Here is a 15,913-nt window from a genome sequence, read left to right on the forward strand (position 1 = left end):
AAAATGTAAAAATTGCATCTCTTCCCTTTCCCCATCTCTTTCCACAGCTGTGTTTTTATTAAACAAGGTAAACTTGGTGTGTGTACATAGATGATGGAAGTGGGAAGCTCCCACATCTCCAGAGCATTGCTTCTCAGTCTTTTACCAAAACATCCATTAAAAGGTCATTCCTCACCTGTTGACTTTCTAAGTGTTTCATGAAGATGGTTTCTTTAAAAAATGATCTTTTATAAACATATAAAAACAGTTACCTAGGAATAGGAAGTGAGTAAAGATAGTACCACCTCCACTGAAAGCTATGACACTGTAAATCATCACAGTGGCAGGTATAAATAAAACAATTCTTCTATAGTTGTTCAACACTTTACAGTATATAAAGCATGGTCTCTTAAATTACCTCATTCAGTTAAGCCTGAGGGCAGGTCAGGAACTATTTCAATTTTAAAGAGAAAATTGAGAATCTAGAAGTGCTGACTTGCTCAAAGTTAAATTTTAGAAAGTGGCAGAGCTGGGACTTAAACACAGAGCATCTACCCTGAAATCCAGAAATTCTCCAACTTGCTCTGCTACTAACAATATTTCTATGCAGTAAGACAGCGAGAGAATTGGTCAGTTATGTGGATGTGTATTTCATTCAGTAGAAGGTGGAGATCAGTAAGTAGACTATTTTTTAAAAAGTGGTTAGTATGAAATGATATTGAAGGGAGAAAAGGGAAGAGAAGCATCTGATGGGAAGTTTTATATTGTACTTGAAAGTCCTCATGTTTCAACAGAAAAGGATCCATTTTGGCCAGTAAGTATGGGTTGCACAGTAGATACCCTGCTCATGTCCTCCGAGCCCGGGCTGGACATATATACATCTGAATAATGCACAGATCCTCCACCAAGGATAGATATGTATTACAACCCCTGGGACATTTTCTTTACACACTGTTGTCTCTGAAATTCCAGCCACAGCTGAGTCCTGGGTGTGGGGGAAAAGATAATCTTTCTGTTACTTTGGGTTAGAAATAGGAACATGCAGGTCGGGCGAGTGATGTCACTAAGATGGGAGAGCGGAGACCTGAGCTTTAGTACCCCAACAGAGATCAATAACTGGACATCTATCCATGAACAAAAACAGCTCTGGGAGAGCTCAGCAGTCAACTCAAGAAACTTTAGCAACAGAGTGGAACAAAACAACAGAATAACTGTCCAAAAAGGGAAGGAAGAACAGCTTCATTTTGCCTGAGTCATCCCATACTCCAAGCTGAGACTACTCAGCACCAAGAGGGCTTGAGCTAGAAAGAGTTCCCCTTGCTGGGAAAGGAAGAGCAGGGTGACTGACCAGCATCCCCAGCCTTTTGGGACAATGAAGGAAAAAACCCACTTCGGTTTCACCCCACCCAAAAAACTGGCAAAGCTCAGATATATAGAGATGGCTAGGAACAAAGAAGAAGGGTGGAGGCTACCAGTATCAGATATACAATGGGAGTGATCATGGTTTCCAGTGATATGCTCTGCAAGGACCCCAACAGCTTTCACTGATGAAGAAACCAATGTCCAAAACAGCTGCTTCAGAACCCCTGCAGATTTTTCCACTGAGGATTTTACCCCACAAGTTTTCATCATGCTCACCAGTTGCCCAAGTCTTTCCCCATTTCCTCCCTCTGCCACCCATGCCTCTGCAGCCTGGGATTTATACCAGCAGCCAGCTCCAGCTTCTGTGGCTGCTACATCAGTGCAAGATGCCAACCTTGACTCTGCCACTGACCCACCACCATGCATACACTCAGGGCTAGGCCTTCCTGCTATGCACCTGCACATGCTGGCCTGATTCCCATCACCAGCCTCCACTGCCATGTACGCACACATGGCAAGACTCTGCATCCATGGGAGTCCATGCTGACAGTCAAGGCCCCCACAACTGCCACGGGACAGGATTCAGCCCTGTCTTCTGTCACTGGCCTGATCTGCTGAGCCCACGTGCAGCTAGTCCCTCCAACTATGCACCTGTACACCCCTGGCCAACTCACATCACTAGCCTCAACGCTTTGCCCATATGTGTGGTGAGGCCCTTCAGCCACAGGAGCATACTCCAAAAATCAAGGCCCACATCTAGCCCCGACTCCTGTTACTAGCCTGCACCACTGGGCTGAACTGCATCTAATCCCTTCAGCTATGTACCTGCACCCCAGCAGCCTGAGTTCCAACACTGGCTTCCACAGCTGTATGCCCCTGGGAAGGCTTGCAGTCACAGGAGTATATGCCAAGACCCAGTGCCCTTGCAGCCAAGTGTGTGCACCACCAGCTCCAGCCACCACAGTGGCATGTCCTGGTCTCTAGGTGCTGTACTTGAAGAAGATAGGACTCCAAAATCCCTTGCAGTCACTCCAGCATCTCCCCACCTGCCCTGCCATAATAGTGCTCACCAAAGACTACATAGCTGTCAGTGTTGTGGACCTGAGATGCCTGAGCCATCCAAATATCATGCCCTCCTGCCCCAGACATAGAGCCACAAGAATCACGAAGAATCGGGGAAACCTGACACCACCAAAGGAACGGAGTAAACTTCTAGTAACTGACCCAAGGAAATGGAGATACATGAATTGCCTGAAAAAGAATTAGAAATAATTGTTTTAAAGGTATTCAGACAGTTACAAGGGAACACAAACAATTCAACAAAAATCAGAAAAACGATAAAAGAACAAAATGAGAAATTCAACAAAGAGACAGAAAACAGTCAAACAGAAAGCCAAACAGAAAGTTTGGAGCTGAAGAATACAATAACTGAACTAAAGAATTCAGTACAGAGCTCAACATCAGACTGAATCAAGCAGAAAAAAGAATCCATGAAGTCAAAGACAGATAATTTGAAATTATTCAGTCAGAGGAGTAAAAAGTAAAAAATGAATTAAAAGGAATGAAGAAATCTTAAGGGATTTATGTGACATCATTAAGACAATCTGTGAATTATTGGAGTCCCAGGAGGAGAAGGTGATAGAAAATTTATTTAAAGTAATAGTGGCTGAACTTCCCAAACCTGAGGAAAGATTTAGATATCAAGTTTATGAAGCTAATAGGTCAGCTCAAAATTCCAATCCAAACTGATCTTAATAAAATAATAATAAAACTGTATAAATCAAAGACAAAGAGAGAAATTTAAAAGTATCGAGAGGAAAAAAATATATCTCATACCAAGGAACTCTCATAAGATCATCAGTAGATTTCTACACAAAAATCTTGCAAGCGAGGAGAGAGTACAATGATATATTCAAAATGCTGAAATTAAAAACCTGCCAACCAGAATAGTTTACTTAGCAAAGTTGTCCTTCAGAAATGAAGGTGAGATAAAAATTTTCCAACCAAACAGAAGCTGAGTTAGTTCATCACCACAACACCTGCCTTACACGAAATGCTGAAAGGAGTTCTGTAAGCTGAAAAGAAAGGATGATAATGAATAACATGAAAAAGACTTAGAGTGGCTAAATGGCTTTAAACAAACAAGACCCATCTATATGCTGCCCATCTATATGCTGGACACACAGAGGCTCAAAGTGAAAGGACGGAAACCAAAATAGAGCAGAAATAGTTATATCAGAAAAATTAGACTTTGAGTCTAAAACTGTAACAAGGTCATTATATAGTGATAAAGAGATCAGCTTATCAAGAGAATAAAACAAGTATAATTACATATACATCCAACATCATAACACCTAAATATATTTAGCAAATACTAATAGATCTGAAGGGAGTAATACACAACAATACAATAATAGTAGGAGATTTCAGTACCCCACTTTCTATAATGGATACATCTTCCAGACAGAAAATCAGTAAAACATCAAACTTGATCTATACTTTAGAACAAATGGATCTAACAAACATATACAGAACATTTCATTCAACAGCAGGAGAATATACATTTTGCTCAAATGCACTTGGAACATTCTCCAGGACAAAACACATTATGTCATGAAACAAGGCTTAGCAAATTTTAAAAAACTGAAAATATACCAAGTAACTTTTCTGACCACAATGGTATGAAATTCAGAACCAACAACAGGAGGAAAACTAGAAAATCCACAAAAATGTGTAAATTAACACACTCTTGAACAACTAATGGATCAAGGACGGAATCAAAAGAAAAAAAAATCTTGAAACAAATATCTTGAAACAAACAAAAATGGAAACACAATATAACAAACTTATGGGATAAAGCAAAAACAGTGTTAAGAGGCAAATTTATAGCAATAAATAATAAATAAACAACCTAACATTATACCTTAAAGAACTTCTAGGAAAAGATCAAACTAAGACCAAAATTAGCAGAAAAAAAGGGATGACAAAAATCAGAAATAATCAACAGAAATAAATGAAATAAAGAATAGGAAAACAACAGAAAAGATCAACAAAATTGAGGGTTTTTTTTTAAATAAAAAATTGGCAAACCTTTAGCTAGACTTACCAAGAAAGAAAGAGGACTCAAATAATGAAATTATGAATGAAAGAGGGTACATTACAACTAATACCATACAAATACAAGTGTCATAAGACTCCTATGAAGAGTTATATGCCAACAAATTGGATAACCTACAAGAAATTGATAAATTCCTAGAAATATACAACATTCCAAGACTGAATCATGAAGAAATAGAAAATCTGTTCTGAACAGACCAATAATGAGTAAGTAGATTGGATCTGTAATCAAAAACCTCTCAACAAAGAAAATTCAGTCCCAGATAGTTTCACTGGTGAATTATTCTAAACATTTAAAGAATAGCAGCTCTTCTCAAACATGCCCAAAATATTGAAGAGGAGGGAACACTCTCAAACTTATTTTAATGTAACCCACATTACCTCATTGCCACAGTCAGATACTACAAGGATTCTACAAGAAAAGAAAATCACAAGCCAAAACCCCTAATGAGCATTGGTGCAAAAATCCTCAACAAAATATTAAGTACTTTCAACTACAATTTAAAGAATAATTCAGGGGCGCCTGGGTGGCACAGAGGTTAAGCGTCTGCCTTCGGCTCAGGGCGTGATCCTGGCGTTGTGGGATCAAGCCCCACATCAGGCTCCTCTGCTATGAGCCTGCTTCTTCCTCTCCCGCTCCCCCTACTTGTGTTCCCTCTCTCACTGGCTGTCTCTATCTCTGTCGAATAAATAAATAAAATCTTAAAAAAAAATAAAGAATAATTCAACATCATCAAGTGGGATTTATCCCTGGGATGGTTCAATGTGTACAAATCAATCCCTGCGATACACCACATTACTAGAATGAAAGCTAAAAAGCACATGATCCTCTCAATAACGTCTGAAAAAGCAACTGACAACATTTAACATCTTTCATAATAAAAACTCTTAAGAAATTAGGTATAGAAGGAACATACCTCAATGTAATAAAGGCCATATATGACGTGCCCAAAGTTAACATCATACTCAACAGTAAAAAGTTGAATACTGTCCCTCTAAGATCAGAAACAAGACAAGGTTACCTGCTGTCACTACTCCTATTCAGCACAGTACTAGAAGTCCTACCCAGAGCTCTTAGGTGAGAAAAAGAAAGAAAAGGCATCCAAACAAGAAAGGAAGAAGTAAAATTTTCTCAGTTTGCTAATGACAATCCTAGAGACTCCACCAAAAAAACTGTTAAAACTAATAAGCCAATTCACTAAAGTTTCAGAATACAAAATAAGATCTATATACCAAAAGGAAGACCCTAATGAAAGAAATTGAAAAAGACACAGAGAAGATTTAATGATGGTGAAGTGTCCATACTACCCAAAGTCATCTATAGAGTCATTGCAATTCCTATCAGAATTCCAATGGCATATTCCACAAAAATAAGTTTTAAAAAATCCTAAAATTCACATGGAATTTTAAAAGACCCTGAACAGCTAAAGCAATCTTGAAAAAGAACAATGGCATCCCACATCCTGAGTTAAAACTGTATTATAAAGCTACAGTAATCAAAACAGTATGGCACTGTCATAAAAGCAGACACATAGACCAACGAAACAGAACTGACAGCCCAGAAATAAACCCTCACATATATCATCAACTAATACCTACCAAGGGAGGCAAGGATTTTCAGTGGGGAAACAATAATCTCTTTAATAAATGTTACTGAGAAAACTGGATATTCACATGCAAAGAATGAAGTTGGACTGTATCTTACACCACTCACAAAAATTAACTCAAAATGGGATGAACACTTACCTCTAAGACCTGAAACTATAAACAAAGTTATAGTTTAGAGGAAAACACAGGGGGAAAGCTCTTGATTTTGGTCTTTTGCCATTTTTTGGACATGACATAAAGAAGACAAAGCAGCAAAAGCAAAAATAAATGTGTAACTACATCAACCTAAGAACTTCTGTACACCAAAAGAAATAATCAACAAAATGAAAAGACAACCTATGAAATAGAAAATATTTGCAAACCATGTATGTATGTAATATATGATATATTTGTAAACCATGATATGTATCTAAGGGGTTGATATTCAAAATATATATGGAACTCATACAATTCAATAGCAAAAAATAATAATTTGATTAAAAAATGGACAAAGGACCAGAACAGATATCTTTCTAAAGAAGACATACAGATGGCCAACAGGTATGTGAAAACATGTTCAATCTCCCTAATTAGTAGGGAAATGCAAATTAAAACCACAATGAGACACCACTTTACATTAGTTAAAATGGCTAGCATAAAAAAGACAAGAGATAACAAATGTTAGTGATGGAGGTTCCTCAAGAAATTAAAAGTAAAACTCCAGTGTGATACAGTAGTCTGCCTTCTGGGTATATATCCAAAGGAAATAAAATCACTATCTTGAAGAGTTATCTGCACTCTCATGTTCATTGCGTTACTCACTATAGCCAAGACAAGGAAACAACCTAAACACCTGTCTCCACTGATGGATGAATGGATGAAGAAAATGTGGTATAAACTTACAGTAGAATATTATTCAGCCATAAAAGAAGATCCAGCGTGGGTGAACCTGAGGGCATTACGCTAAGTGACATAAGGCAGACAGAGAAAGACAAATATTTACCTGTATGATCTCACTTATATGTGAAATCTAAAAACATTGACCTCGGTTTGTATATAAGGTGTTGGATGTTAACTAAATCTATTATGATAGTCATTTCACAATATATGTAAATCAAACCACCTTAAACTTATACAATGATATTTGTCAATTATTTCTCAATAAAACTGCAAAAGGCCTATGTTGAACTTACAGAAACAGAATAGACTGATAGTTACCAGGAGCTGGGAGTGGGGAAAATAGGGCAATGTTGGTCAAAGGATACAAACTTTCAGTTATAAGATGAATAAATTCCAGGGATCTAACATAAGGCAAGGTGACTATAGTTAAAAATACTGTATTGTATGCATGAAAGTTGCTGTGAGATTAAATCTTGAAGGTTCTTACCATAACAACAACAACAAAATGGTACTTAGGAGAAAGATGTGTTTTTGTAGTAAACATTTTCCAATATATATGTGTATCAAGTCATCACATTGTACACCTTAAATTTATATAATGTTGAATGTCAGTTGGATCTCAAAGCGGGAAAAAATTAGGAAAACTCAGTCTCCAATAGAGTACCTAGTTTGAGGATTCTACACCTGTATTATCCACATCTTCTTGGATGTAAATAAGTTTGCATGTTACATATAAATTAGCTACTTAAATGTTTTCTTTAAGAATTTTCTTCTCAGAATGGATCATTTTAGTTTGGAAATATTTTAATAGAGTATGAGTCATTTAAGTAGCTTTTATCCTATATAGCAACTCTAAACACTTTCTCACAGCCTCCTTATACTCTTGCAGTATACTCTTGGTCAGGCTATAACTTCCTAAGAAGTGATTTTTTTTTTTTTTTTTGGTACTCTACATAGACTCATTTGGAACTCCCTTTTGGGTAATGTTAAATAATGAATAACTGATATTTCTCATTCTTTAGAGGGTGCATTAAAATCCTTTTTATTACCATCTCATTGATAAAAACTTTATTTCAATATTTTAAATTTATTATAAAAACAATAAGTTAAAATGGCAACTACTTATAGATGCATAGAAATCTTGGCTTTTTTTCCTTATAAATCTATAAACAAACATAGCTTAATAGTCTTCATAAACAGCTGCGTTTTAATATGAAAGTAACTCATTATAGAATACTGGCAAGTATAAACTATATGAAAAAAGAAAATGAAAACCACCTATCTATTATTCCACCACCCAAAGAGAACCATCATCCAAATATTGTGTTTCCTTAGTTTCCTGTGGTAGCATAGGCATAACTCTGTATCTTTCTGCCATTCACACAATTGTATGTATGTTAGATGACAAAGAGACAAATCCAAAATATTAAATAAGTAATGTCTCATAGTGTTTATTATTTACAAGTCAATTTCATCTCCTATTTTTTTTTAAACCTTCACTAATTCTGTTAGGAACATTTTTTTTTCCCACAGTTTGAACCTGAAGCCCCCACTTCACAGAAGTATAGTTACAACATTAGCAATTGCAACATTAGCAAATCCTAGAGCTCAGATTCAAACTCAATTCGCTTGGCATCTCAAATCCCAGTTTTTTTCCCACAGCGTTTTCCCTCAACAATCCAACTACTTCATGTATTTGGATTTCTGCTACACTCTGTCCCTTTGACTAAATTAAAAATCATTCTAAAAGTTTGCCTTAAAACACCCTCAGAGTGTTACTAAATTAAGTTTAAATATCAAGTATAAATTTTCAAGCAATTAGTTTTGGTTTTGCCTGAGCAGAACACCCCACAGATGATGTCGAATAAAAACTATTTACACACTACCATAGAGCATTTCTTGTAAAAACGTTGGGTCTGTAGCAGCGATTTGCTAATCAAATTCAGAATTTGATTTGAAATGCCTCCGGCAGGCAGCCAATCCAGTTATGAAAGAACAGAAGCAAAAACTAGAGCCCTGGTGAGTCTCCTCCAGAAGTGAGCTGGGTCCTTTGCTCTCATTAGCAAACTGGTTCCATAGGAAATCTTTGTGATTGCTCCTAAAATAAAATAATGTAGTTAATTTTTTCAATAAATTATTGGACTGTACTAGACACAAAACATGTACATTTCAGAATCTAGAATCATAAAATATTTTGACATGTTTTAATATAAACAGGAACATTTCCAATGATTGCTTGGATCTAAAATGTTTTTCCACTTGACATTTGTTTATACTTCCTAGGAAAGAAACTCTATTTATGGATAACTGAATAACACAAATAAACATCAGAGAGAGCTGAAAAATCAGCTTTGATTATGCATGAAAATCTACAATGTCATTGTGTACTCTTATGCCGTATTCTGATTGCCTGTTTATTTTTACAGAACTGCTGGTGAGCCTATGGAAGAGGAGCCAGCCTTGTGAAGTGCCAAGCCCCCCCACCCCCATATTTCCTGTGTGTGACATCATTGTGTATCCCCCCACCCAGCACCCTCAGACATGTCTTGTCTGCTGCCTGGGTGGCACAGATTCGATGTAACATAAACACTGGGCACAAAATTCTGAACAGCAGCTTCACTTGTTCTTTGGATGGACTTGAAAGGGCATTAAAGATTCCTAAAACGTAACCGCTGTGATTCTAAAGTTACAGTAAACCACGTTTGGAAGAAACTGCTTCCAGCATACTTTTAATATGCTGGGTGACCCACTCCCAGGCCCAAAGTATGAGCTACTAACATCCAGTACAGCATTAGATACTATTAATTATTATGGATGCTACGACAGCCAGTGAAATTTTGGGCAAAACCTGAGAAATACTCATTCCTGACATTCTGATCAGTTTCTTATTGGGTAATTTTTGTCAGTCTTAAATTGTTTACAGGATTTGCTTTCAGCTATGAACGGAGAGCAGTTCCTGACATATTGCAAGGGGTGGTTTTGTTTTGTTTGTTTTTTGCCCTTGTTTTAACACATGGTTCAACTGTTGCTAGTAAGAGTTCAAGATGGAGTAACTGGGGTGAGGCTTTTTTCAATAGAATAAACCACGCTGTATCTCAAAGTCCAAATGCCAAAGGAACCTCACATACCTATGTAATGGTGCAATATTTTATGTCACATTTTTTGAGAAAAATAACTATTTCCCTAACATCCCTCTGTGTATTCTCACACATGGGAGATTTGCAATTGTATTTGAGGATGAGGTCTCCCATCCCCCTCATACATCCCTTGCTCTGATGATAGTAGTTTCAAGCATATGTTCCACAGAGGATGGTCTTAATTTTTTCCAAGTCTATCAAGAACTAGAACTTTTCATCTTCTTTCTTCCATCACATCCTTTCTTCTTACCTTTCATCCTTCCTTCCTTATAGAAAAGCTAAAGATTACCCACAATCTCCCCAATACTCAGGAGCTTTGAGTATTCCATTTATTTATTTTTTTAACTTTTCAGGTTAACACAGTTGCTTGGCGTGATGTGTTCTTTTAGCTGTGACACCATTGAAGTGAAGCGGTATCACTGAATTTTCTAGATCTTCAAAATGTGTTAATGAAGGCATTGCCTATTTGAAGTCACCTTGAATTGCGTTAACCTTGAAGTTGTGCCTTCCTGTGGAAAGCACACACACACACAGACACAAATTTAACCTTTACACATGTTGCCTTAATGTCAGAGGCTAAAAATAAAGGACATTTATTTCTGAGATTAAAAGCAATTTACTAAATATAGCAGGTTATGCCCCTACCTCCCAAAATTTTATTTCAATGTATGACTCAAACACCTGAAGACACTGATATAGAATACCTCGCAGTAGTTAATATCTGACAATGCTTTTGAAAGAGTTGATGTTTCTTTTCATATATTTTCCTAACTCAAAGGATATATTAAAGCCATAAGTGAAGACTGTCATGCTTTTATTCAGAAATCTGAAAGAAACCTTAATTAAAACAAGGTTTTAGGGAAGGCCATGATATGAAAGATACAGAACAATATGGTTTTAGTTAAAGAGGACTCTAACCTGTAAATCAAAGATGAAAGATCTCACTCAAGTAGAATTCTATAACTCCCTTTTGTTATACAGTCAGACCATATTTTTCATGCATTTGGTTTTTTTAGGATTACCATTTTAATTTTAAAGACTTTTATTACATATACAAAAATGGCTCAATACTTGGTTTAACATCTTAGAAATTTGAGACACCCTTTGAAATAGGAAGTCTGAAATGGAATGTAACTTAGTATTAGGTAAAAATTAGTTTTATTGCGTAAAGGTCAATCTAGATTCACAATAGTAATGAATTTTTGCAAAAAATTAATATTTTCAGAGAAATTCATGCCAATCATATTTGCTAGCTCTTGCTATTTTCTATAATTGCTTGAGGAGATTTACTTACAGAAAACCAAATAGTGGAGCCAAAGGGGGAAAAACACACACACACACCCGTTAACAAAGAAAGTTATATCGTATTTTAATTGGAAATGTAATTGTGACTTTTTAAAATCAACTTCATAGTAACAGATCTCTGTTATTACTTTCAGTCCTCCCAGATATTTTTTAGATGTTGAATAAGAAAATGAAACAGTATAGTGCAAGCATACTAATTTACTGAAGTTTCCTATAATAATTTTGCCATATACTTACTATACACAGCCATCAAACTGATAAAGTCAAATCACTAGTCAAATTGCCATCATCATTTAGATTTAAAACATGACACAAATAATGAGTTAATCATACATCCTCCCATGTGATACTGTACCCAATTGGTTGCAGTTAGGGTTTTTAGGATGCACGGAGAGGCAGATAAACTATGGAGAGGATTAATCACAGCTGAATGTAGTTGTAAGAACAGAATGCCAGTGCTTTTTGATTATACCATTACAAGCTGTAGTATATAGCCCTCAGGGACAGAATGGAGGCTTTTGGAGAATATCAACGCTTCTTTTGAAATAGACCAGCACTTTTTAAGAGGGTGGTTTCACTTCGTAATAGTTTTCTTCACTTATACATTTAATTTTTATTGCTCATATTAGTAAGAGGTTATTAGAACTCCTCTCTAAACACTATCAATAATATATCTTTCGGATCCATACTTTGAAGGTTAAATACATAAGCTTTCTCACAATCTCATGCTCATAACATGATGAATAAAAATGATGACTTTTTTTAAATCAATTAGTAAACAATCCTAGGGCTTTAATAAGTTTTGATAATAAGTACAAAAAGAAAATTAATTTTCTCAATTATATAGTACAATCCAGGGTTACATATAAAATTGAAAAACACAATTTTATTAGGATAATAAGTAAAATGGACTTCAAATGGTAATTGAGGCTATTTAATTATTGCTTAGTAAATAGGGAGAACATTTTGAGATTAGGTATTTTAGAACATTTTTTTTTTAAAGATTTATTTATTTATTTATTCGATAGAGATAGAGACAGCCAGCGAGAGAGGGAACACAAGCAGGGGGAGTGGGAGAGGAAGAAGCAGGCTCATAGCGGAGGAGCCTGATGTGGGGCTCGATCCCATAACGCTGGGATCACGCCCTGAGCCGAAGGCAGACGCTCAACGGCTGTGCCACCCAGGCGCCCCAAGATTTTATTTATTTATGTGACAGACAGCCAGCGAGAGAGGGAACAGAGCAGGGGAGTGGGAGAGGAAGAAGCAGGCTCCCAGCAGAGGAGCCCGATGTGGGATTCGATCCCGGAACGCCGGGATCACGGCCTGAGCCGAAGGCAGACGCTTAATGACTGCGCTACCCAGGCGCCCCTAGAACATTTTTAACAAATTTACAACATCGATATTAGAGATAGAAATCCACTTTTGGAGAAAACAGAGATACTTATGAAAAACTATTACAAATCACATTTCTATTACCAATCACAAGAATTGAAATCTTGCCTTCAGTTTTCACTATAACCCTCTGCAAAACTTTCACATACCTCTCACTAAGGATAGCAGAGGTATCTGGCTGGCTCAGATAGTAGAGTGTGCAACCCTTGATCTTGGAATTATAAATTCATGCCCCAATTGGATGAAGAGATTACTTAAAACCTTAAACAAAAACAAAAACATGGTGGATTTGAAAGCGCAATTTCAGAAACTATAGGGCGGGTCTCTCCAAATGGTTTAGTACTGTTTTATTTCCAAAGGTCATTCATAAAGCTTTGTGGATTTACTGGGTTTCCTCACAGACTCCATATGGAAGTAAAATAGAATGACCATGTAGAAGGTCTCCTGGGAGAAGATTTCTCTTCAATAAGCACTTTTATACTTATTTTTTATGCCAGCATCTATGTTTAAGATGGTTTATTTGAATATTTCTTAGTATTTTTCTTTTGAAAGCTTACACTCAGTTTATCTCAGTGAAGGTATTAAATGTCTGATAGCCACAAAACAAACAAACCAAAGGTTTCTGTCTTAAAAGCAATTCATTCTGAGCTTGAAATAATCACTCTGTCAGAATTTGACATTGTCATTTCTAGCAGCATGTATCTTAACATTCTTTTCCTGCTTCAGGAATGAAATCACTTGACTTGCTGAGAAAATAATAAAGAAAAAAAAAAAAGAAGTAGGAAACAACACCTGTTCAACTATTCCATAAAGAGGGCATTTTCACCTCCAAAAGAAATGAAAACCAGATGATCTAAGCTAAGAAATGGAGACGTTTTATTGTTGTGTTCAAAACTGATCATCAACATGGTCATGATCCTCATCAAATATCTCTGTGTTCCCAGAGGACACAGTTATGTTTTGGTCTCCAGCAGTATTTTATACTATTTACTGCCTTTTGAATGAAGTATTCTGAGTATTACATTACCTGAATCAACACCATCACTAAAATATGTAAGTGCCTATGTGTGGCTTCTTTTCCCGGTCATATTTACGTTGAAAATCATACCCCTTGCCTCCTTGCTTTTACTCCATCAAATGCTTCATGAAACAAAACATGCTTGTCATGTGGACCAGAGTATAAATTTTTTAGACTGAACATGGTATACTCATACAGGACTCTAGAACTTGATTTCTCCAAATCAGCTGCAGTCTATTTTTTTGTGAAATACATGGCTGGTTTTATATAATGGTTTATCCAACAACTGAGTCAGTCATAATATGCTGGAAATAGGTGGGTCTGACAATTGATACTTAGACTGTTGATCTGGGGCGTTTTGGACTTGATCTCAATGATAGAGTAATAGGGGTGTAACAATTTCTCAAACCATCTTAATTCTCAAACTGGAACTTTTAGCAAATATGTGGTGAATTCACCATACAGTGCCAGTCTTTCCAACCAATAACTTCCTTTCCACCTTTCTCTCCTTCCCTTGTCCAACTGCCAATACCAAATTGCCATATCTAAACTATCAGGGTAGTTTCTTAAAACTCTATATTTCCTAAGTAGAAACAACCTTGGCAACTTATTTTCTGAACACTACTAGGTATGCTTCGATTCATGCCAATTTATATAAACTCTAGTAGATACTCTTTATCTTCCTTTTGATCTCTTCCTTTTCCAAGAACCACTTGACGTTTTTTACGATTCTTATTTTAAAAGATAGATCCAGTTATTGCCTTTTGGCCTACAGTTTTGGACCTGGTACTTTGTTTTATTAGTACAGAATTTTTCTTTTGGTCTCAAATATAGTTTTCCACCATTCTTGGTCCTGCCTACTTGTGTTATACTAGTTATCACATAAGGAAGATTGTACGTATACTTTTCTTCCCCTTTGGATGATGCCTTTGTGAGTCTAACTCAGAAGCATAAACTCTAACCTGAAGAAAAAGATGGCAGAAGAGTAATTTTAAATCAATATAACTTGGAAATAAGATATTATTTCCAGACTATTCAAAGAAAATTGGAGTTCTTTTATTTTTCTGTTTGGGCCTTAGGCACATTAGAGGCAAATGTTGCAACATCAAATAAAATAAGGAGGGTCAAATGTTTTGTGGGACGATGTAGTCATGTCCTTTAGGCTTCATTTCAGTGCCCTTTCTTAGAGTTGGCATTTTATGACACTTGATATCTTGCAGCAATTTCAGGCTATTGCTTTTATTAACTTAAAATTGAGTAGAAATGAAGTAATAAAACAACTTAGGAATTCTGAGATCTGAGGAGGAATCCCACTTTCTGGGGATGAAAAAATTGTTTTTAGATAAAAATCTACATATGCTTTTTCTAAATTTTAGGATTCTCAAACTTTTTCTGCATGAGCAATGTCAGTGTCTCTCTCCACAACAGCTGGGTTATATGAAATTGCCCTTTCGGTGATTGCTAGGCATAAGGAGAATTCTGTTACAAGTGAATGTTAATTTTGTAGATTATAGCCTCATCAGTTTGTGTCATTTGAAAGCAAATATCCTGATATTTTTAAACAAGGTGGGCAGGGCAGGCAGGAAACCAATATTTATTACTCTCATGATTAAACACTTTAGACCAGGCTTGTTGATGTGTATGCCAATAATCTGGAGTTTCTGGCTTTGTGTAAAATTAAAATGTCTTTTCTATTGTGGTCTGATATCTGTTTCTGTAATAAGATCAGTTTGTTGTCCTCTGTGCACCAGTGGTTTTGCCCTTAATTTTTTTGGCTAGCATTCACCAAAATCTGTCATCCAGAGCTGCTGAGAAAAATACATGTTGCCAAACTTCTTTTCTTAAAATTGTGCTGCCAGTGATGTTTTCCCAGATGTGAAAAATAATTATCTAATAAAGGATTAATACCTAATAACAACACCATTGTTGAACATGCTCATGGAATGTTTACCTTCTTTCTGATTCCTTTTTTGTATTTGAAATTATTGAATGGATAATTCAATGGTGTGTTCCAAATTATTGTCAATGTTGTTAATGTTGTGATTCTTCTTCAAGAGGATGAAAGATCCACCTTTGTCTTGTGTTTTCTACTGAATTAGATTTTCCTCTAGTCCTA

The 15,913-nt window shown here is 36.2% G+C and overlaps 1 protein-coding gene across 32 annotated transcripts in view; it reads left to right on the forward strand.

Annotated features, from left to right (window-relative positions):
- Positions 1-15,913, forward strand: part of HDAC9 (histone deacetylase 9) — a 974,909-nt gene that overhangs the window by 890,948 nt on the left and 68,048 nt on the right. For 31 of the 32 annotated variants that reach the window (XR_004627978.1, XM_034668867.1, XM_034668869.1 and 28 more), the window contains one exon: positions 9,372-12,468. The exons of the other annotated variant lie outside the window; for it this stretch is intronic. Coding sequence is in view for 30 of the 31 variants with exons in the window: in XM_034668867.1 (XP_034524758.1) it covers positions 9,372-9,411 (40 nt within the window). In the remaining variant the exon portion in view is untranslated. Of the gene's footprint in view, positions 1-9,371; positions 12,469-15,913 lie in introns of those variants that run through there. 32 annotated transcript variants of the gene reach the window in all.

The sequence above is a fragment of the Ailuropoda melanoleuca genome, chromosome 1, assembly GCF_002007445.2.
Source record: "Ailuropoda melanoleuca isolate Jingjing chromosome 1, ASM200744v2, whole genome shotgun sequence".
Taxonomy (NCBI): domain Eukaryota; kingdom Metazoa; phylum Chordata; class Mammalia; order Carnivora; family Ursidae; genus Ailuropoda; species Ailuropoda melanoleuca.